Genomic DNA, 24145 nt, shown 5'->3' with positions numbered 1-24145 from the left:
CCGACATTAGGGCTCCAATCCCTGAGTTGAGTGAATTTTCCTTTAGCCGACATTAGGGCTCCAATCCCTGAGTTGAGCAATTTTCTTTTAGCCGATATTAGGGCTCCAATCCCTAAGTTGAGCGATTTTTCTTTTAGCCAACATTAGGGCTCCAATCCCCGAGTTGAGCAAGTTTTCTTTTAGTCGACATTAAAGCTCCAATCCCTGAGTTGAGCGAGTTTTCCTTTAGCCGACATTAGGGCTCCAATCCCTGAGTTGAGCAATTTTCTTTTAGCCGACATTAGGGCTCCAATCCCTGAGTTGAGCGATTTTTCTTTAGACGACATTAGGGCTCCAATCCCTGAGTTGCGTCTTTTAGACTTGGGGTTTCCAATCCCCTCATCAATTCTGTAGATTTTTATGGCAGTTAACTCACGAAATTTTCCTAGTGAAACTGGGGCAGAAAAATTTCGTTCGTTTGTTTTGTTGTTTGAGCAGGTTTGACCTCGAGGCACAGGGATCAAGATGACGTACGGAGTGAGTCTCAATCCAGAATAAAGAAAGGAAGAAAAGAACAAAAAGAAGATGTTCCCAAATATTGGAGCAAACAAAGTGCGGATCGCTCAAAATCTGATCGAAGTCACGAGCTCCGCCAATCCCGTTTCACTCAATGCTGCGGAAATAAACAAGCGCCTACAACTTGCGAGCATCAAGATTCGGATCGAAGTCTACAAACAGAATCAGCTAAGACTCAAGATCAAGTTGCAAAAGAATTATAGATAGAAATCTTGTAACTAGTGGTTGACAGGCATAGGTAGCTAGTTTAGTTTCAATTTTCCTTGGTTGTAATAAGGAGGTCGGTAAAGCAGTAGCGGCAGCAACAACAGTAGTAACAACAGCATTGCAGTCCCATGGTAGTCCCAGCTATCCAAACTTCCCGAACTACATTGACCTGATTCCTGTTTAGCCCAGGATATCTAGGAAGCCTTTGAAGCAAAGGTTCGGTCAAATCTTTCAAAAAATGCTTCACACGGAGTATTCCAACGGGCAAAAATCGCTCGTATCCGCTCACTTTATCTTTGCACGAAAACTCTTCGTGTTTTCAGATAAAGAGGGGCAGCTGTGAGCACGTGATTTTTGTTTTTCACGAAAATTACTCCAAAAGAAAAATCAAAATAAAACAAAAATGTCATATGTGTACAATTTTGAGAATTTGCATGACATTTTGGTAAGTATTTTGTCCGTAAATGTTTACCTTGTTTTAGTTATTTAAAAATACAAAAAATATAGGTCGCATGCATACTTAGGATTTAATTGTGCATTTAGGAATCAATTAAACCATAATTTTGGTTTTCAAGTGGGAAATCACAAAAAAAAATGCATTTTTATTCTAATTGTCATCATCGTGTGATTTTTATTTTTATTAAACGTTTTAATTTGTGTGTTAATTATTGTTGAATGTTAATTAATATTTGTGTAGTTTAATTTTGGTTTTTAATTTAATTAGGAATTTTTGTTTAAATTAAAAGAATGAAAGGGGAGGAAAATACCGGATTTAGGCCAAAAATCCATTTGAAAATCAGGCCCAATTCGTTACAATAACACAGTCCACGACCTGGGTTTCCAAACGACGTCGTTTAGATGTATTTGATATGAGCCGTTCATCTCACTTCATCTAACGGCTCCAGGCTTTCCCCAGATACCCGACCCACTGGTACCCGGATTGACCCATTCCCAACACTAAACCAAACGACGCCGTCCCTTTAAGTGAAAAGATCAAGGTCGTTTATCATCAATGATCCAACGGCCGAAATTCAACTCCCCCGTCCCGTATATAAACCCTCATCTCTAACCTCACGCCCCCGTAACCAAACACCCCCCTGCACCCCTTCGTCTCCATCAACTCGGAGATGAAACCCTCAAGAACCCTAGCGCCGCCCTTCCATCCCCCCACCTGAAACCCGGCGGCAACAATGCCGGTGACCACCAAATTAACACCCCTAGTGCACCTAGACCCCCTGGACACGGATCTGCAAATCGTTTGGTTCGAATCAACCTACATCGTCTCGAATCTTCATCTGAAGATCCGAGCCAAACCTCAACTTATACCAACCGATCCCAAATGCACACCAGTTACTCCCCTGACCTCCCTCGTGACCAAACCAAGCCTGGTTTGGTTCAAATCTAACCAGAAAAGCTCGAACCCCTAATCTGAGCCCCAAGAAACCTAGAAATCCAAAACTTGGGGGTTTGTCCAATTAAACGAAGGGTTGGGGTCTAATAGACCTTAATCGAGGTGTTCTCAGTTGAGAACACTTCGATTAAAGTCCGTTCAACCCCAAAAGAGGTCCGAGTCAGAATCTAAGACGGGTTCGTCTAACCTTCAATTTCTTAAGGTATTTTCTTTTCCTTGTCAGTTCCATGTTTTGTCTGTTGATGTATGTTTATGTGTTTAAATGTCAGTTTGAGTTTGTTTTCAATTGTGTCGACTATTCTGTCCACCTCTCCCGGACCTTTTATTTGGTCGAATTTGCTTCTGCGCGTTTTGTTGCGTGTAATTACAATTTGTGCAATCGAGTCGAATAGGCTCCATCGATTAGTTAAGTTTTTCGTAAAATCACTGTGTCTATCAGTATGAAATCACCCCGCACCTGTTCGAGTTCGATTATTTGTTATCGATTGTATATGTTGTAATATATGGTCTATTAATAAGTGTCGTCGATTAGTTTCGCAGTCTTGAATGTTAAAATAACCTGATGACAATTTGGTTCATATTGCTTCAATTCTGATTGAGTCAATCTGTACCATTTATCTATCAGTCTAGGAACTGTTTTAACTGATGAATTGGATTTAATTCACTGCTTTAAACTGTTAGTGGAAGCCATGTGTGGACAGATGTTTTTGAATTAATCAATTCATTTGACCGTGCTTGATTAGAATTAAATATTATTTGAACATCCACTAATGGCCTGCAGAGAATAACATGCCTTTCAGACTTTAAAAAACTAAAAAGAATTGCATCTGAAAAGGGGTATAGAATGAGTGCTTTTAAAATAAGGAAGCATGGGGGGTCAGTTTTTAATTGGTTTTAACATGCTGGAATGGAGGTCAGTTTGGGTTATAAAAGGGAAAGGGTTCAAGACATTCAGAAAAAGGAGACTGGAGTGCAAGAAGCTTTTGGAGAGCAAAAGAAAAATACTGCTTGATTGCTTTCTCGTCTTTGAATTTGTTTTCAATATCCCATGGGAAGTTTAGCTCCTATATCTCTTTTAAAAGACCAGAACATAGTTTCTTTTGTTTTCGAAGGAGAAACCCTATCCAGTACTAGAAGTTTGGAGTCATTGGACTCATTCAAACCTTAGTAGCGAGTCATTCTATTTGTTTCTGTTTCATTTGAGTTTGGTTTGTGGGTGTTGGATTCATTCTGTTGAGCATATTGGTTTGTTTAGAGTCATCTCTGCAACCTTATTTGGTTCTCGAAACCATTCTGAAATTTGGTTTGGCTCGCCTCTGCTGCTTGGAATTTCTGTCATTGATCTCGATTGATTCAGAGTATTCTTTTGGGGTCATACTTCGATTTCCTAGGATTTCACTGTGTTGTTGAACCTGTTGTCGCTATACTACTGCTGCTTCTACTGATCTTCATCTTCTTTCCTTGCTTTCCAGTATCAGGTACACAACTGATCCACTGGTTCAATGTAAGCTGAAATTTGAAGCATGAATGAAAAATGAAGAGTTGAAAGTTGTTTTGAATATCTTTTAGTTGTATATTGAACACTAAGCGGTATACATATAATAGTTCATGTCTTCTACTAGAATTATGTAGGTATGGGCTATGCATAACTGAACAATGTTTTGTAGTAGTTTAGTTGTAAACTTCTTCCCTTATGCGCTTAGTTAAAAATGGATTGATGCGGTAGAAAACATGTTCTGTTGTTTCAGATTTAACAACATACTTAATAGTAAAAATGGTATGTTTTGTTGGTGACTCTGTTAGGCCTCTTAAACTATTTCTAAAATACTTAATAGTTACCTCATGGAACAAAAGGCTTGTTTTGAAACTTACATAAACATTGTTAAATTAGATAGCACGGGTTCACATTTCGGCCCCCTTGTAAATATCAAACATATATAAAATAAGTCAATTAGGCCCAATTGGAATAAGGATGGCCCAGGCCCAGTTTTACGCCATGCACATTAGGCCTGGGCCTATAACTGTCAAACAGACTGCTCTTACTGCGTTCATTTTAGATTTAACGAATCATGTTCGAAACTTACCTATAATAACTCGTAAGTATGTAAATAAAGTAGGACCTTTTCTTCATTTATTTTAGAGACAAACGAAATAGAAAACATAGTCATTATAGGACGACCTTTAAAATAAAATGAGGCGCGCCTCGCCAAATAAATTACAAATCGCGGGGCCCTCAATAAACGTATAAAATAATTGGTTAGACTTCGGAGTTGGCCGTTTAGCGAATTTTCACGGCCTCTTCCTAAAATAACAATACGTTAGTCTCTTTAGGATGCGCCTTAATTTATCTTATCTTCTTAAATACGGGTGTGCATTTATGTGACCCAAATCCAAATCTCAACGGAGTCGGAACATATCAACAACCACGGGTGCATTGATTGTGACGTGGTTCGAGATGCATTTTCACGACGTTGCAATTCTATTAAAAAATAATAATAAAAGTGGTTTAAACTTAATAAAAGCACACAAGTCATAACATGTATAAAAATTAGATATTTAGCCATTACAACAATTTAAGCGACTGTGCTAGAACCACGGGATACGTGGGTGCCTAACACCTTCCCTCGGGTCAACAGAATTCCTTACTTAGAATTTCTGGTTCGCAGACTTCATTCGGAAAGTCGAATATTTTCCTCGAATTGGGATTCAAGATAAACTGGTGACTTGGGACACCAAAAGCCAAGCCTTTCCCAAGTGGCGACTCTGAATTAAATAAATAATCTCATTTCGAATATTGTCACTTAAATTGGAAAAACTCCCTCACGCATTTATCCTTCGGGGTAGGCGCGCAAAAAGGAGGTGTGACATTCATTACATACTACGAATAGAAAAGCATAAAAATAAAATTGCTCAATCATCTCTAACCACAGATCCATCACCGATCAAGTGGTTTATTTTTTCATCAGGGTGCTCAAAAAAATCTGCCACATCCAAGTGGGTGATGTCAAATTCATTATCATAGACAAGATTGGCTTCAGAGCCTTTATTTTTCAGAGATGCTTGATAAAGCTCAACCAAATGTTTTGGTATGCGACAAATTTTTTGCCCAATGCCCTTTTCCACCGCAACGATAGCATTTAGTTTCTGAACCCTCTGCATTTCACTTCTCATCTTTACCTTTCCATTTTTGGAAGTTATTTTTCGGTGGAGAATGATTAACACCAGAAAAATTTCTTCCTTGGACATGGCCACGACCACGACCGCGACCACGACCACGAATATGGCCACGACCTTTTCCACGATTAGCATAATGGGAATACACCTCATCCTCTTTAGGCATTGGTGTAGACCCAGTGGGTCGATTTTCATGATTTCTCATAAGCAATTCATTGTTTCGTTCAGCCACAAGTAGAGGAGAAATCAACTGAGAGTACTTTGTGAAGCCTTTCTCTCTGTACTGCTGTTGTAAGACCATATTGGAAGCATGAAACGTTGTAAACGTTTTTTCAAGCATATCATAGCCACTGATATTATCTCCACAGAGTTTCAATTTGGAAGTAATTCTAAACATAGCAGAATTATATTCAGAAATAGACTTAAAGTCTTGGAGCCTAAGATGAGCCCAATCATATCGTGCTTGTGGAAGAGTGACCAACTTTAAGTTGTCATATCTTTCCTTTAAACCATTACACAAAACAAATGGATCTTTCACTGTGAGATATTCAATTTTCAACCCTTCATCAAGATGATGGCGTAAGAAAATCAAGGCCTTAGCACAGTCTTGTGTAGATGCTTTATCTTTATCTTTAATGGCGTCTCCAAGACCCATTGCATCTAAATGGATTTCAGCATCCAATACTCATGTCATATAGTTCTTGCCCGAAATTTCAAGGGCAACGAACTTTTTTTTCATAATATCAGACATTTAAAAAAAATACAAATTTGAAAAAAATTATACCTTAATTTTCTCAAAGATCTTCTTGAGATGGTAGAGCCTCGTGCTGATAAAGTGTTATAAAATATAACCCAAAATAACAATATAGAACAAGCAAAACAAACTAAGAGATATAGATAGAAAGAGAGGAAGAGAGATTCTTATTTCTTCTTCAATTGTGTGTATTTTCCTATCTATTACAAGGCCTTTATATAGGCATAAAAAGTGAAGAAAATATGTCATGGAATATGTCGTTGAACATACAAAATATGTCATTGAATATGTCATTAAGCATTTGAGATGAAGATCATGGAAGAAGAGAAGACATCCACCATAATGTGATATTTATCGTAACAAACTACTAGTTTTTGTATCATAATAGGAACGCAACAATGTATCATAACAATGTTTTTGTCTCCTGGAAACAGCTTCTCTGCCCTCGGGGTAGAGGTAAGGTCTGCGTACATATTAACCTCCCCAGACCCCACTTGTGGGATTACACTGGGTTGTTAGTTGTTGTACTCCTATTATTTATCAATAGTACTAATAAATTAAAAAATCCTCTTTATAAGCCGTTGATGAATCAATTAAAACTAACGTATTACTAAACTCTAGCAACGCGCATCGGTAACTTAGGCGAAAGGCAAATAGAAAAGGGAAGAAATACATGTGCGCCTTATTTAGGCGAAAGGCAAGAATGGTTAGGGGACCCCTTTAATTCCAACTCGATGCCAGAATATACAGCAAATTTATGGCCGCAACTCACAAGTTTCTTTGGACTGGAAAATTCACAACGCTGAATAGTAATATATTGGATTTTAACGAGCTTTTCCACGTATGCGTTTTCAGGCAAGCCTTTTACTATCTCTATTAATGCTACTTCAGCTCTGGGGTGCATTAAAAAGGTTCAACTCTTTGAGATTGCTGCTTGACTTTGTTTATTTCATCTGGACTATTTTTCGTGCATTTTGGTTTGAAGGCTTGAACTTTATTTCTCGGATTCTTGATTTTCTGTTATGTGTTTCTGGGACTAATTTTCTTGCTTTAACATTTCACCCTCTCAAATCTGTTTATTCTTCTTCTTTTGAATCGTGATGATACGATATAAACTAGTGTCTGATTAGGGTATCGCGTCCTTCTGGATTTTGTTTCCTCAAGCGGAATGTTAGATTTTATTGACCAGTTACGGAAAATCTTTTCCGACTTGATTCTGCCTGTAACTCCTTTAAAACAAAGAAGATAGTGATATGTGTGTATGTGTATGTGTATGTGTTTGTGCAACAAGTGAGGCTGTTCTAGTCGAACTTCATATTGTTGAGGTATTATAGGTCAATTAAATTAGGCATATTAATGAGGGTCATCTACATGCTCATAGAGTATAAACATAGAGGCTAATTTGCACATTTCAGGATACACAAGTTATCAAAGAGTCTCGCATGAGTTTTACTGAAAATTTATTTTTCTGTTCTAATTTTTCACAGTCAAGATCTAATTTCAAAATTTGAGTAACTCAAAAAACGCTTTTCTACTTGTTCAGGAAGAATCAACTTTTGAAAAGCATGAGATCTACATACATGACGAGAAAGATAAGGTTTACATCTACCTTTTTTTTCAAGGAGTCTCACATGAAACAGAATCCTGATTATTTAAATGACGAGTTTGAAGCAAATGATCGGTTTTCAACTTCTAAAACGAGCTGGTTTACTTTTGTTTACTTTTTTGCATTAATTTGCCAAATATTAGATCAAACATTCACTCCATTGTGAAGATGCAATGGAACTTGAAGGGTCGTGTAGTGTGATTGTAGCTGGTTGTAGAGCACGAGAAGTCAGTTAGTCAATCCATTCTCGCTTGAATTGCTTCTGCGTGGTGAAAAGGTAGATTATAATCCTTTTTGCTAGATGTAGTTGATAGTGGACCTTTTGTAAAAAGGAGCAGGCTAGACTTCTCATGTACTCGGTTTCCTTTAAAAGGTCAATTCCTTCACCATCAAATGCATCTAGCAAAAAGGATTATATGATACTTTTTCATCCTGCATAAGCAATTTAAGTGAGAATGGATCGTCTGGCTTCTCGCAATTTGAAATCAGCAACAATCGCACTACACAAACCTTCAAGGTCCATTGCATCTCTGTTTGTTTAGGAAGAAGCATTTTCTTTTAAATACAATTACCATATATATGACCATTCAGAGTTTAGGAGAGGGCAATGTATGTGCATTTCTTTTTTATGTCAATATCTTTTGTCCGTAGATTCATTTTGCTCTGGCATTTCTTTCAGTTCTATACAAAATGATATTTACGTTAATATGGTAGTTGATCTCTTCTTCATGCACCTTAAGGATAACTGATATATGCAGCTCAAGGAGCACAACGCTAATACGATGGTGCCATTTTCTTCTCTTTAATTTGTTAGAAAGCAAATGGAAGGCACACCGAATCGGGAGACAAGTCTAAGGAGGCACAATTGACACTTTTGAACCAAAACCCTTTTTGCACTCACAAAACACTCATAATTTTTAAAAACTACAACTGTCCAAACACATCTTTTTGCAAAAACTTTTTTCTCCAAAACAAGAATTTTCTCCAAAATTGTCCGCATGGCCTAATATGCTCTCTGCAAGCTGAATGAGGGAGCTGAATTGCCTCTTGGAACCCTTCCAAATCTTACACAATTCCGGGTTGTAAATCTAATCTGATAATTGAGGATCAATGAGGAGCCTCTAAATGCCGCTGTTCTGAACTTCCAGTCCCTTCCCTATATGAGACACTAGGGTGGTATATATTACACAAAACAAGTAACAATAATGAATATCTTAGACCACAACCATGTTATTTGTTGATCGGGTTGGATCAGAATGTATTATAAAATGTGGATACGTTGGAAACTAGTTAAGGAAGCTCCGAATCTGATGCATGACCAGATGATCTCCTTGTTCTTGGGCTGTTCATCATCATTAGCTGACTTTCGGAATTCTGCCTTACAGTGCGTATTTGTGGAGGTCTTACCGACCGTCCCCTTGGTGTTCCTGGAACAATGATCTCATGATGATGTTTGAGACAATGAAAAACAATATGGAAATTGCATAATTGGAATCGTTCTCTTTTTCTTTTGTAGCTTGCACTAATAGTTTAAGATAAGGGAAGTGAAGATGCCAGTAGACTAATCTACAATCATTGCACAAGGTATCGCATGCATCAATTTGTAGGTTCTCTTGGAATCATTCTTGTTCTGGCAATACTGTGTTACTGAAGCTCATAGATACATAACCTAAATAGATGCTGTGGCTGCTCATATTTCATGGTATTGCTAAGAACCCTAACATTATCTATGTAAAGGATCAAAGTTGATGTGATTTTAACTTTGAGATAAGAAATTCTTAACATGATTACTTTACATCTACCAATTAAGTGTTCCATACTCCTCATCAGGTTATAACAAATGAAAACTTATTTTGTGGATTTTTGCTGGTAAGGAGCAAATAACAATAAAATAGGGTTATATGCTGTTACTGGTGTCCCAGAGATTCTGTCTGTCGACTTTCTGTAAAATTTAAGGACAAGGTAAAGTAGCCCTTAAGAAAAGGCAAGATTAAGCTAAAATGCTGCACGATATAGCTTTTGAGCCAAGAAATCATACCTGGTTGCTTGCCGACTTTGATATCTGCAGGTTTCTTAATTGAAAGTCTCCTGCTCAAAATCTCAGGAGATGCAATATTCTTCTTTTCGGTTGGTGATGGAAGTGGATCATCTGCTGTTACAGGATCATCCCCACATGCTGAAGCTCCATCACTTCCTGATTCAGAATTTATGTCTCTGTGACTTGTGCTTGACTTTTCTTTCTCAGTCACCCTGTACGCAAACATTTGGAATGGTATTTGTGTGACAGGCAGAGGATCAGATTCAGAATTTCCTAAAAAGGGGAAGCTCCTTAAGATGGCAGCCTCAATCTCGGCGTAGTCTACTGGTGGCAATGGTGAATCTTGTTGGCCGTGTTCAGGATTCATCACCAAGAATCTCTTTACGTAGCGGAGAACCCTGCAAATGGATGAGAAACTTGGTCGTTGATATGGATCTGTATGCCAACACTTCTTTGTCAAGCTTGTCACATATTTTGGTGAGTGAAATGGGAATAATGGCCTCTCTCCTGCCCTTATATTTCTACTCATTTTATCTCCTTGTAGATGGCTATCTTCAAAGGGAACTTTCCCTGTTAATACCTCAAAACATATCATCCCAAAACTGTACACATCAGACTTCTCAGTATACTTGATGCTCCCTCCATCCCCCGACTGCTCTTGTTCAGCTAGGACTTCTGGGGCAAACCAAATGAACGGGAGCGTCCCATTATTTTGACTCACATGAGCTTTCTGAGGAAGCTTGATAGAACATGATGAGCCAAATCCACAAACCTTTGCATGTAAGTACCCTTCTGTAGTTATGTTCCTCGCCTTGACAAGGATGTTGGAAGGACTCAGTTCACCATGATATACTTTCTTTGAGTGGAGGTATTCCATGCCCCTTGCAATCTGAAGCAGTAAATCAATTGCAACTGGAAGAGAAAATGGTACGCGCTTTCTTGGTCCACAGATCTCTTTGATGTAACTAGATAAATCTTTGTTCATAAGTTCCATGATTAAGAAACATTCTCTCTTTTCTTCATCAGTGAAACCGCAGGAGATGTGCATTATATTTGGATGCGAGAGACTCAGTTCTTGAGTGATCTCTGGAATCAGGGGCTTAATGTCCCCAAACAAATGCCTTAAACAGAAGGTTTCCCCCAACCATTGGATCTCCTTGTATTGGCTTCCACTACCTAATCGCCTTCTTATCTGGTAATCCTTAGAATTTACAAGAACTGAGCTAGGTAAGAGTTTATGATCATTCTCTGTCTCCGTCTTGTTTAAGTTCCTCAAGAGGAGATCAGCAAGTCGTAGCTCATGCTTTGTCAAAGTACCTGAACCTGAATTCTTCTTCTTCCCGTGAATTTTATTCTGCAACATCCACTTGTCCTCATTCCAAACTAAGCTTACCCTTTCACAGAACTTCTCGGAAACCAGATACTGCTTACCGAATTTCCATTGGAAAATTCTAGGGTCTTTACACTCTTTCTGATATTTCATTGAGTAAATGAATCTCTTCTTCTGTATCTCATCATGGTCACTACCTGAAATCTCTCCTGCTATTTCTATGGCCTCAATGACAATTGGCACACAACAGAGCAAATTGTGGATGTGAAATTCAACAGAATCTGTATTCTTATACAGAACAATGGCTTTTGCCCAGAAATCCTTCATTTCCAGGGATTGCTTGATGTACTGCTCTGCTTCTTTGAATACCCTGAGAAGCTCTTTTAAGGGGTTCTCAATAATTTTCCATTTGATATTCTTCTCTTCAAACCTCAAGTTCTGTTTCATGGTTTCTGCAATTGTCTTGTAGGCACATTTGAGCATATCCACCAACAAGCAACATTGTTTCTGATTTATTTGTATGTCATCTTGGAAAACCATTAGAGCTTTAAGGCTCCCAATTACCTCTCCTATCTGCCTGAATTCCTCTAGCGCCGGCATGCTTGGACATATATAAAAGATCTGGTCATAAGCATATCAATCAATCAATCAATTACATCTTAATTATGAGTATCACTCTGGTGATCGGCATAATAAAGACAATATTATTGCCTATGAATATCAAATGTATTTTTGAAGGAGAAAAAAAAAGAAATAGCAAAGGAAATGGCTTACCAAGAAATTGTGAATTTTGAAATGGGGTTCCAACAAACGCAAGGGAGATCAAAGTTGGCCTTGATTAAACATCAAATGCCAAACTGCATCGTCCAGTTCTTGTTCACAACCTGAAGATTCGTAGACCAAAAAAATGTATATCAAACTTCCCTAAAGAAAAAGGGTTTGAAAAGATGGGGTCTTGAAATGAATACCAGCTGTATTATATATCTTGAGAAAATAATATTGAATATGAGCCTCAAAGAATTTACAATTGGTTGCAATGAACGACTTACTCTACTAGTGGCTTGGCTTCGTCATGCTCCTTTCTCACATTATGTCTCCTAAAGTAATTATGAATCGTTAAAACCTTTATGAATCTCTCTCTTGGCAAGGCTGTTGGACTTGTTACCAAAAATTGAAAAGGTTGTTGAATTGAATTTGAGCTTTCAGCAAGCAAATCTGGTTACCGCAATGAAGAACTTGATTGCATAACTATGACAATGGATCACAGGGGGGCAATCAAGCTCTCTTGGAATTTTCAGAATTACAGAAACTAAGAAAATAAAGTAAGAAATGGTTTTGAAAGAGGAACTTGTTGATGGCCCAACACTTGGCAGATTCTCTAGTATAATTTTCTTGTGCCAAATTGCACGTTTTAAGCCGGCAAAGCTGTATATTCCATAAAATACGTGCTGTTGACATTTTCGAGTTTGTAATATGTGAAAGGTACTATCATTTTCTATATCGCCTCTTTCCAAAATACAAACTTCCCCAATTTTTCATTTTGGCACTTCAATTCAGTCTTGCTCCATTTTAGCCCTTCAACTCCATTTTTTTTATTCCACTTTAACACAAAAGCTAACTAGATTCCATGTTTGATTTGCCTCACCCTTGTAGGCACGTGAGAGTCATTTTTTAAGCCAAATTTTATACTCTTAACGCATAGGCGGATCCAGAATTTAAATCCTATAGATTCAATTTTAATATTTTTAACATTGAACCCATTATATTTTTAAAGTTATGGGTTCATATCTATTATTTTGCAATTTTAAAAAAAAAATTACATATAATTTTTACTCCGCGTCGAAAGTTATGGGTTCAGTTGAACCCGTAGTTATTGTCACACCTACCTTTTTACCTACACCCGCAAGGGCATAAGAGAGTTTTTCCAATTAAAGGACAATCGAAACGGGATTTATTATTAAAGATTTAGAGTCGCCACTTGGGAGATTTATGGTGTCCCAAGTCACCGGTTGAATCCCGAATCGAGGAAAAGATTGACTCTGTATTACAGTCCGCGAACCAGAAATCTGAGTAAGGAATTCTGTTAACCCGGGAGAAGGTGTTAGGCATTCCCGAGTTCCGTGGTTCTAGCACGGTCGCTCAACTGTTACATTTGGCTTAAATTATCTGATTTTAACAATTATGAACCTATGTGCAAATTTTAACCTTAACCGCTTTTATTCATTTTTTAAAGAAAATTGCAATGTCATTAAAACAAGTCTTGAACCACGTCACATAAATGCACCCGTGATTTTTGGACATACTTTATTATCGTTGGGATTTGGATTTGGGTCACATAAATGTGCACCCGAGTTTAGGGAGGTAATGTTATTAAAATACGCGCCTGAAGAGACTAACGCGTTATTATTTTGGGGAAGGCCGTGAAATTCGCTAAACGGCCCGTCCCGAAATCTAAGTATTTTAATATATACAATTATCGTGGGCCCCGCAATTTATGTGTTTTGTTTAGCGAGGCTCATCCCGTTTTATTTTTTAAAGTGCAAACCTAGAGCAATCTATAGTTTTCTACTTAATTTGTCTCTAAAATAAAAGAAAGGCCCTAATTAATTTGTTACTGGACTGATGCAAACTAAGTAATATTTTTGCACCAACATCCGACCATTGGGCTCCGATGTGAGCCCAACTGAGGGAATTTAAAACTAGATATACACCATAAAATCGGTCAAAACAGATCTTGGCCCAGGCCTAAATGAGAAAGGGGCCACAACTGGCCTGGGCCGTGCATCAATTATCCTGAGGCCCAAACGTTTAGGGACTAGCCTGTTAAGCCCTGTCTTTTACACTAAATGGAATTTCAATTTAATTAAGAACACAAATCTGATGAATCTACTACTAATATTAACTAGCCAGTAAAATAAATTCAATGCAACATTAAACATGCGTTGGAAAATAACTGATTTCAGATTTCATGACTCACGTAAACTGCCTATGATCACAATTTCAAACATGGTGCATACTAGTTCAAATTTCAAATTCCCTACTATGACTCATTTTTATTAAAATGCTGACTCATGAACTTTGATTAAACACTAACGTGACCACATATGAGAGTTGAAACTCCAGAATTAAGGATGCTGGACGAAAATGGATTGCCTAAATTAACCTTACGAATTACATATCTCATATCTATTTTTAACTTTCTGATTTCGAACCCACACACAACCACTCAAACTCAGAATTATAGATTAACTCGCATCATCACTACTAAATATAAAGCTCCCATGATCAGAAGAAGTATCACACTACTTTAACAGTCTACAGCCTAATTAATCACAGCTTGAAAACACCATTTATACAGATCTAAGAAAACCGGAAATTAACTAAACTAATAGAAACTATTCTGTTAGTCCAGCATGGAATTATTACAACGAATACTCAACTAAACTCATATGCATTTCTGAATATCTAACACACACTTAAAGGTTCAAATGCACAAACTTATGATTAACAGTCCATCAGTACGATTATCACAGTATAATGAAAGCAGTAAATCAACAATAGGCCTCCACTTCAACAACAATAGGCCTCCACTTCATTCATTTTCAACTGGATATTTACATACATCGAGTTTCAGGACATGTACCTAGTATGTAGAACAGAAAAATGGGGTAAGCAATCAACAACAGCAAACAGCAAAATACAGCAGCAGAAAGCCCAACATAGTAGCTTCAAAACCTCAATCCAGAAATCCCAGCAACACGGAGAAAGCCAGTAAAAATGGAGAAGAAAAATAGTCCGAAAATCTCTCTTTGTTTTCTATTTCTAGATTTGAACTCTCTCTGGTGTTCTTCCGCTCTCAATATTTCAGAAAATTTGGTTCTATCCTTTTACTCTCTCCAAAATGAATTCTGCCCCTGTATATCTAGTGTATCCAAAGTGTATATAGAGTGTATACCGCTCTCTCCGCCCTTTTTTTTCTTTCTTCTCCTCTCTATGTGTTATATTTAAAGATCAAACTTACTCCCTTTTTTTATTCAGGCTTTTCTTTACAACTTGTATATTCCCTTACTATGTGTACCCTTTTAACTTTTTATCATTACCCCCCATGTTATCTACTTTCCAACTTCTAAAAGCATTTAACTATTAAGAAAATATTTCCTCCTATCACCCCCTCTGATTTTCCCACTCAAAAAAACCAAGACAGAAGTGTCAGTTACCCCATTACATCCCAATTTCATTATTTTATTCCCCTAGTTATGGGTAGCATGGTTTTCTAAATTAAAAATTGCCTTGACAATCCATGTTGTCATGTTACCCTCAGGCCTCAGTTCAACTTTTCAAATTAAAGCCCCCTTGAATCTCTACCTTAAGTTTCGATTGATTGTAACTCACTTCAAAAACGAATATGAATTAAAAAACCTACTGATTCAGGTAGCAAAACTCAAAACTAACAATGAACCCCTGAAGTTGAGAATATACGGATCAGAAAATAAAACAACCAACGTCAAATAACTTGAAGAGAACAACTAACTACAAACATGAATTAGCTACAAGAAAACGGACTAATGGACGAAACTATTTAATCGATTCAACAGTTTATAACATATGCTAATCAACAAAGCAAACTGGACCAAGAAAAGGGTCCGAAAGAGGAGGAAGAAAATAATTGACAAATGACGAATTACAACGAAAATTAATCAGAAGACAACAAACGAAAAAGAATAAATGAAAAGAAATACCTTGGAATTTCAGACCATTCGAATTCGTCCTACTCGAGGCTTCAACTTGATTTTGAAGCCGAAATGGACCTTAATCGAGTGTTCTCGATTGAGAACACGCGACTAAGGTCGATTACGACCTTAGTTTTTTACTACATATCGATCCCCTGGGTTGGTTCTTTTAGGTTTCGTCCAATCGATTTCAAATTCGAAGGAATCCAACTTGATTCGAAGGAAAATAGTGTTGGATTAGGGACGAAGGAGGTCTAGTGGTGGTATGGTGTTAATTTGGGACTGATTGGGTAAGTTTAAGGTTTGAGGTCTTGTCTTCGATCTAATATTCGAAGCAGTCGGCCATGATTCGAGGGTGATGGTTAGAGGGGTTAGGTTGGGGAGGTCGAGGGGAAGCTGGGGTGTGAATTTGGTGGCCATTGGAGTACCGGCCGCCGGGTTTTGGGCGGTGGAGCAGGCCGGCGGCGGCTAGGGTTTTGGGGGAGGGATTTCCGGTCTCTAAAGAGACGATTGGAATGGGGGGGGGGATTTGGGAATGGAGACGGTTTTAAGGGTATGGGAGGTGTGACATATTAAAATCAAAGACTTAATCTGGACCGTTGGATGGATGGAAACCAACGGCCCCGATTGAGTCGCTTAACAAAACGGGGCCGTTTGGTTTAGGGTTGGGGACTGGGTCGGGTTGGACTGGGTACAGGGGTGTTTGAATTGGGCTGTAAGGATTTGGGCCTTGAGGATTTAAATTAATTTTGGCCCAATTCCGATTTCCTTTTCTTTTATTAATTATTTTCTTCCTAAATTGTCTAAAAAATTAAAACCAAAATCCCAACTCAAATTATAAAACCAAAATTGACTTAAAATAATAATCCACTTCAAATAATATTTATCACAAGTAATTAAATACTAAAAATAAAACAATCACACAATTTGACATTAAACACTTTAAAAATGTAAAGTACGTTATTTTTTGTGCATTTTTCATCTTTTTGTAAAAATAACATTTTACTAAATTAACCAAAAATGTAAAATCAAATCCTAAGTGCAGATGCTATATTTTGGTATTTTTAATTTAAAATTAAATATGCAAACAATCAAGAAAATTGCATAGTAATTCCTAGAATAACACATAATTAAAGAAAAGGCCCAATTTGAGAATTCTTTTGGAGTAATTCATGTGAGGCAAAAATCACGTGCTCACAATTAGGTATTTGCACGGCTAGGTAAAAAAAAATTGGGGGGGGGGGGGCAATGGGGTGGGGGTAGCAGCTAGGTATTTGCACGCGTTGCATTTTACCTAGGATAAAAATTTTTGTGTTAAAGTGGAACAAAAGAATGGGGTTGGAAGACCAAAATAGAACAAGACTGAGTTAAAATGCCAAATGAAAAATTGGGCCAAATTTAATGGTTTGTCTATGTATTTGGCCTTCCATAATCTTTGAACTTTTGGACACGGCTATTCATCTAAAAAGAAGTTTGTTTCGTTGCAAGCTCAAAAATAATAACAACAACCGTACTAGGATACCGAGAGAAATAAAAAAATAAAAAGGAGGAGGGGAAGTGGTTGTGTGTGTTTGTGGGGGGTGGGGGGTGGGTGGGGGGTGATAGGTAATTTTAAGACACATAAAATTAATGCATTCTAATTAAGGCGGAACCAAAATTTTAAGCTTATGAGTTCGAGATTTTAATCGTTTAAAGTTACTGGGTTTTATATTATTAATTTATACATATTTAATAAAATTTTAAGACACATACAAAATTCGAACTAAAATTATTAGGTTCAGCCGAACCTAATCCCAATACTCTAGCTCGGCTCCTGATTCCAGTGACATTTTAACGATATCTCCCAAAGGATAGAAAGGTATAGGTAGGATTTTAAGTTTGGGGACAAGGGGGTCGAGGAGTCTCACTGCTCCCAACTCAATATTGTGACAATAGGCATAACTCAATATAAGTAAGTATTTCAGAAAAAAATAAATATATAGTTAGTTCCTCTGAGTAGAATGGAATCATATGAATGATTCACGTAGATTTCAGCTTATTTGAGATTGATATATAATCGATTAATTGTTTAGTATTTATATAATTCGAGTACACAAAACTCGAAAGTAAATAGTTTTGTAACCGTTGCTCACGAGGTGGATCCACCCATACCAATTCTAAACATTAAACCATGTAATAATACAAAGAAGAACTACTATCTTAATAAATATCTTATTTTTAATTTTCTAACCAGTCATATATTGTATAGTTTTAATGCCTACAATATTTGATACCAACAAAATGAAACAGGAAAAAATGCGTGAAACAACACTGGCATTTACCAACCAAAAGAAGAAAATTCTATACGAAAGTTAAGCACATGATTTCTTCAACATTTACATTTACATTTACATAGATAGGAAGATAGGAAAAGTAAAAATTTCATGGATGGACTAATGAAATGTTGATTCTTTTTAATGTATGATATTCGAACAGCTTACACACATCTGAACTGATAAAGTGCTAATTTATTTTACAGCTTATACGCATACATGTATCAAGGACCGAATTCTTTCCTTTTCACATTAGATTTCCTTGTTTTTTTTTCTTTTTCCAAAAAACACTCGGAAATACCCAGTGGCACTGTGACAGTGTGTTCGTAATTTCAGAAAACTCCTCAAAGAAGAAAGCTGAACGGAGAGCAGAGTTTCCGATTCACATTTCGCCGGGAAAAGGCAGGTAGCGAATCTCCGGCGATATGCGGTGGTACGTCGTCGCTTCGCTTCTGACCGTTCTCACCAGCTCTCAGGTTTCTCCTAATTCCACTCTCCATTTTCTGCTTCCTCGAAGTTTCATATCTGATCTGTGTTTTTTACTAACAGCTAGAAGATTAGCTCATGAATTTGAGTGTAAAATTGCTTAGGATACTATTTAAAAGAGTAAAATCAAGTTCACTTTTCATCAGGAAATGTATTGCGCCGATTAATGAAATTTTCTGTAAGCATTCCGCATTTTAGTTTAGATATTATTGTATAAGTGATAAGTAGTGGTTTGATTACATATCAAGGATCGATTAATTGAAAATTAGATACATGTAGGTTGATAATTTTGGATTTGTTGATTAATGTTTGAATTATGCATCATGTGACAGGGAATTTTGACGACGTTATCTCAAAGTAATGGAGGATACAAATATGATTATGCTACTGTTCCTTTTCTAGCTGAAGTTTTCAAGGTATCATTTCTTAGAATTAGCTTTTTTTTGTTTAAGAGGCGGGTACTAGAATGAATAGGATTTGAGGAATTCTCTTTTTTGCTATAGATTTCAAGTAAAACTTATCCAGAAGTAGAAATCAAGCTTTAAATTAGATCCTCATTCTTCTTCTACCAGCTGTACTATCATGTTTTGTTCCTTTACAATTTACTAATTTAATGTCGTGCTTTCCATTATGTTCTGTCTTCATATAAAATACTAGAATGAAAAGCTGTCAAGGATTTCCATCACCTCACTTTTGGATGCACTTGATGTAGAAAGTTCCTCTCTTAATCTTCAGCTTAATGAAATGAACTATATATATGTCCCCAATTTTTTCTTAAGGACTCCTCGTATGCATCACTAATTAGAGAAATCTCTTAAAAATATATGCACGATCCTACTTTACGTACATTCATACATATATACATACATATATATGTGTATGTATGTATGGAAGATCCAGTTTGACTGTATATCTACTTTTGGAGAGGGCATTGAATGGGGCTATGTGCTGTGTAGTAGTCCTTTCTGCATGATAGTTACTTCTCGATTTGAGGATTTTCTCTGAGATTTTCCTCCTTCATTCATTTGTCAACCTGCAGCTTCTAGTATCTAGTGTCTTTCTTTGGAGAGAGATGCAAAACTCACCGCCTCCTAAGATGACGATGGATTGGAAGAGTGTTCGTTTATACCCGATTCCATCTATCATTTATCTCATCCACAACAATGTGCAGTTTGCTACATTGACATATGTAGATACATCGACTTATCAAATAATGGGTAACTTAAAGATTGTTACTACGGGAATATTGTTCAGGTGCTTGGTGCTGACTCTTTTGCCTTGTTTCCCTAACTTTATTTCACTTATTTTCATTCAGCATCAATTCCTTTTTTCTTGCATTGAACTTGGAAAGTAAATTAGAGAATTATCCTTCATATTTTAGGCTGTTTCTGAAGAGGAAACTTACGAACTTGCAGTGGATGGCAATTGTACTTTTGGCTGTTGGAACAACCACAAGCCAGGTGATTATGGAATCAGTTTGCCTATTGTCTAAGCATTATGATTTGGGTGTGTAAAACCATGTCATGCATAAAAGAATTCTTTTAGAAACCTTACCTGAAACTTAATCATGTATAGTGTTGGAACCGGCATGCCAAACTGAAGTCCTGTATTCCAGCTGTTATGTTAATTTCAAGCATAACCTGTTCTTCATCATGAAAAATGGTTACTGCTCAGTGATTGCTCATATTGAAATTCTGCTGCGAGTATAAAGAATTATTGATTCAGTAATGGGATTAAGATTGTCAGTGAATTACCCGCAGATTTGATTCTACATGCTATTATGGATGTACCAGTATTGTTTGTTCTGGACAAATTTGCGTCACTCTATGAGATATCTTTGGAGAAGGTTCTTTGCGCTTAATATATGCTAATGACCTCTCTACTGTTTTTCTCAGGCAATCAATCAACTTTGAAGACTGGATCTTTTTTGTATTACCTGTCTATATTTAGTTCAAGCTTAATCTAATGTCTACTCCAGTTAACTTATCTTCAAGTATGTGATATATAAGAAAAGTAGATATCAGAATATTGCCTCTTTTGTCACCGTTTCAAAGAAATAAAGTGATATTCTCCATACCAATTATGTGACATTCTTCCCATTTTGAGATGTCTCAAAATGTTTGACCCTATTCCTTTTCTGAACAATTTTCACAACTTTGATGTGATGTTTTCTGTTAACCATTTACTTAATATTTACTTTCATTATTACTAATATAGCGTATAAGTCAAATTAGCATATAAGTCAATTTAAAATCTCATGTCCAGTCAAATCGGACTGAGGGAGTATTAATAATTACTCTGCACTTGCCTGGTTTTCAATTCAGGTGAAAGGCTGTGGAGAGGCTTCTTGTGACTCACTCTTTTCATCACCCATTCAAGGATATTTGTTTGGTGCACTCTCTGCTTGTCTTTCGGCATTGGCTGGCGTTTATACTGAATTCTTGATGAAGAAGAATAATGACAGCTTGTATTGGCAGAATGTCCAATTATACACGTGAGTTCTTTCTGACCAAGCGACATATACTGGTTCGGTTATTGAATCCAATTGAGCTCATTCTCTCATACATATGTTAGAACTCGAAAGTAGAAGGTTTCATGTGACCTTATGGAAGAAATTTTGTTACTCTTCAGATACTGATTGAGTCCTGTTATGTGATCATATTGCATTCTAGTAGTACAGGCCCTTGAAATCGGTCAGTTAATTTGAAATAGTGCATTGGACTTTCAGATTTGGTTCAATATTCAACATGGGGCGACTTCTTATGGATGATTTTAGAAGTGGGTTTGAGGAAGGGCCTTGGTGGCAGCGCCTTTTCAATGGATATAACATGACCACATGGTTGGTAGTGTTAAATCTTGGAACCACTGGCCTTTTGGTTTCATGGTTGATGAAGTATGCTGACAATATTGTAAAGGTATCTTGTCTTCCCAAATTAGATGCTTTTGCTTTCTGTTCCATTTTTAAACGATCCTGATCATCTTTGATAAGTTTGTTATGAACTGTAGTTACATATCAAATAAAATTCTATTTAAAAAGTTTCCGAATATACATATTGTAATAAAAAAAAGTTCTATTTAATTCCCCTTGATTTTCATGGCAATTGTCATGTTCTTGTAAACTAAGAGTTACAAATCCTACTCAATAACTTTAAAGAATTTATAGATTCCTGATGGTTCTCAAATAAATTATCCAGGGGATGAGAAAGCTGATGAGTTATTTTGGATGGCATCTCTGCTTAGTAATTGAGAGAGGCCAAGGGGAAGGGAGTGGTGGCGGAACACATTTGTAGTTTCTCAATCAGATGGAACTTATATAGGAAGAAAGACAACTGTTGAACTGTTCAAAAAAACCCATAAAGACTGTGGTTAGAGCAGCTTAAGTAATGCATCCAGGCGCAATGTTGCCGAAAAGAAAAGGAGAAAAGAAAAGGAAATAAATTTCATACACGTGGTTGTTTGCAGATCCTGTGTACTGAACAAGAGATGAAGTGTTATTTCTTGTTCAACTGGCCATACTTCAATGTATAGAGATAGCTAGTTGATGATATGCAGGTTTAGTGATTTTGTGTGGTAAAGTGTGTATCAGTTCTTTTACCTTTCTATCTTGGTGACTTCTGGAGCTTTTCGGAATGATAGCTTTGCTATAACTATGTGATATCATGTTTACTGGGAATATTTTTGTTTTGCTCTCTCTGAATGATTGCTCCTTTACTCTTCCTTTTGCTCCTCTATCTGAATAATAAGATTGTTACCTATTATTTTTCAGGTGTATGCCACATCTATGGCGATGCTCCTGACAATGGTATTATCAGTGCTCCTCTTCGATTTCAAGCCAACAGTACAGGTAGGCTCCAGAAAGTTTGCTATTTGCCCTTATATTTCATAAACATGTGTTTACTGTGTCATTGTCAGTTTCTTCGTAGTGTTTATTCTATTCTTAATTTTTCTATTTGCAGCTCTTTTTGGGTATAATTATCTGCATGATGTCCCTACATATGTATTTTGCTCCTCCAAGCACGATAGTGGATTTGCCTTTGACAGTAAAACCGGCCTCTGAGAGTGTATCTGAAGGTTCTGTTGAACGAAGAACAGATTCCTGATGTACAAAATACGGCCACAAAGTTTTTCTCTTTGATTTGTGAAAAGCAATTTACAAATTTGAGCCTCAGCTAAAGTCTGCATGAGCATCATTTGGATTCCAGGAAATCAAAATGACGTGATTCAAGAGTTGAGATTAGAAACTTTCTGATGACGGGAGTTTCTTGCCGGCCTGTTAATGTGCATCAAAGTTACATGTCAATCTTTGGTCTCTCCTTTTGTATCCAAACCTAGTATGAACTTTATGCCACAGTAACAATTCATTTTGTGCTCTGTGCTTTTCTGGTGTCACTAGCAAACGCACATGAAATCAAGAAAATGCAGGCAAAGACTAGGATGTGGATTACATAACTTCTCTTGTGTTCTGTTTTGATTCATATCCAAAGCTAGCTAGTATAGGTGCAAGAAACTTTGATTGGAACAAGTTGCATGAGAGACGGATCTTTGTTGTGCTAGAGTATCTTGTGCTTTAACTATGAAGATCGTGTAATTGCATGAAAGAACAGCTTAGTAATTTACCTGTTCCATGGATGTATGTGGCTCTTTGGACACCGAGTGAGTATATTTACAATTCATTTACAGGTAATGCTGAAAGACAGCTAGTTACCTTTTAGATTTTGTCATTGCTGCAAATTTTGTGGGGCTTAAATAGCTGAGCTATATTGTTAGGACTTTTTTGAGGGATTATCATGTCGGTTTGAATCCCAAATAATTAGGCTTAACAAAGGAACGTCGTCCCATATTGGAGGAGGAAAGCTCATTTGTTGAGTATATATATGATTACACTTCTTCTAGCTCGTAAAGAGCTGAGAAGAAGGCAATCCTCGCGCCGCAATCGTCCAATTACCCATGAGAGAGATGTGCCCCTAGAAGTATGAAATGAGAGCATACTTGCTTCAAGCAACTTGAGTATTAAGTAAATTGCAAATATGGACAAAAATCCGGAGAAAATTGAACCTAAAAGTAAGAGGAAATTCTGGTCTCAATTGATAGCAACTGTATCCAATAGTTGCACCTATTGATTTTATAGCAAATAGAAAAAAATCGGTAGTGCTTTAACATCATAATAAAGTTTAGTTTTACTATTGATTTATGTTCATTAATAGTGGTCATGGGTCATCTTATTTTTTAAAAAGTTAGTCACAGTAGTTTCATTAGGGACGTAATATATACAGAGACACTTAAAGTTGGTACGATCTTTCGTTTAGACACCGGAACTTAAGAGAGTTCCTATTGAGCACGTACGTTACATGAACTTTGTTCCAATTAAACACTTCTTGCTGAGTTGGCACGTAAAGTGAGTTTCACCCAATATGGGCACGTGAAAAGCCCAAAAAATAGATTTTTTTTGTTTTTCTATTTCTTTCTTCTTCTTTATGTCCTCCACCGTTGCCTCCTCCACTTTCCGTCATCTTCTCCGACTCATTTTCCTCTTATTCTTTTG

General features: G+C 36.9%; 2 protein-coding genes across 2 annotated transcripts; one reads left to right on the top strand and one right to left on the bottom strand.

Moving 5' to 3' along the window:
- Positions 1–8595: 8595 nt before the first annotated feature.
- LOC107816586 (uncharacterized) lies at positions 8596–11675 on the bottom strand. The gene is made up of 2 exons (XM_016642310.2): positions 9746–11675; positions 8596–9134 (listed from the first exon to the last, which is right to left on the bottom strand). Exons 1-2 carry the CDS (start codon positions 11673–11675, stop codon positions 8998–9000), a joined length of 2067 nt encoding a protein of 688 aa, XP_016497796.1. The 3' UTR covers positions 8596–8997.
- A 6483-nt stretch (positions 11676–18158) lies between these two features.
- On the top strand, positions 18159–23280 carry LOC107791345 (CMP-sialic acid transporter 1-like). Its single transcript, XM_016613386.2, has 8 exons — positions 18159–18593; positions 18936–19019; positions 19643–19857; positions 19985–20063; positions 20928–21097; positions 21332–21518; positions 22370–22447; positions 22560–23280. The coding sequence occupies exons 1-8, from the start codon at positions 18543–18545 to the stop codon at positions 22701–22703; spliced, it is 1008 nt and encodes a 335-aa protein (XP_016468872.1). The 5' UTR covers positions 18159–18542; the 3' UTR covers positions 22704–23280.
- Positions 23281–24145: the final 865 nt, after the last annotated feature.

Source organism: Nicotiana tabacum, chromosome 7 (genome assembly GCF_000715075.1).
Source record: "Nicotiana tabacum cultivar K326 chromosome 7, ASM71507v2, whole genome shotgun sequence".
Lineage (NCBI taxonomy): Eukaryota > Viridiplantae > Streptophyta > Magnoliopsida > Solanales > Solanaceae > Nicotiana > Nicotiana tabacum.
This window is presented reverse-complemented; position numbering and strand designations above follow the sequence as displayed.

Bases quoted from the DNA above. Each gene is read 5' to 3' on its own strand.
- LOC107816586 (XM_016642310.2), bottom strand. From the start codon at position 11,675: ATGCCGGCGCTAGAGGAATTCAGGCAGATAGGAGAGGTAATTGGGAGC. The intron at 9,135-9,745 runs GTATGATTTCTT...TCATTGTTCCAG, and splicing joins CAAAGTCGGCAAGCAACCAG to GAACACCAAGGGGACGGTCG.
- LOC107791345 (XM_016613386.2), top strand. From the start codon at position 18,543: ATGCGGTGGTACGTCGTCGCTTCGCTTCTGACCGTTCTCACCAGCTCT. The intron at 19,858-19,984 runs GTGCTTGGTGCT...TTCATATTTTAG, and splicing joins ACTACGGGAATATTGTTCAG to GCTGTTTCTGAAGAGGAAAC. The intron at 21,098-21,331 runs GTGAGTTCTTTC...TTGGACTTTCAG, and splicing joins CAGAATGTCCAATTATACAC to ATTTGGTTCAATATTCAACA.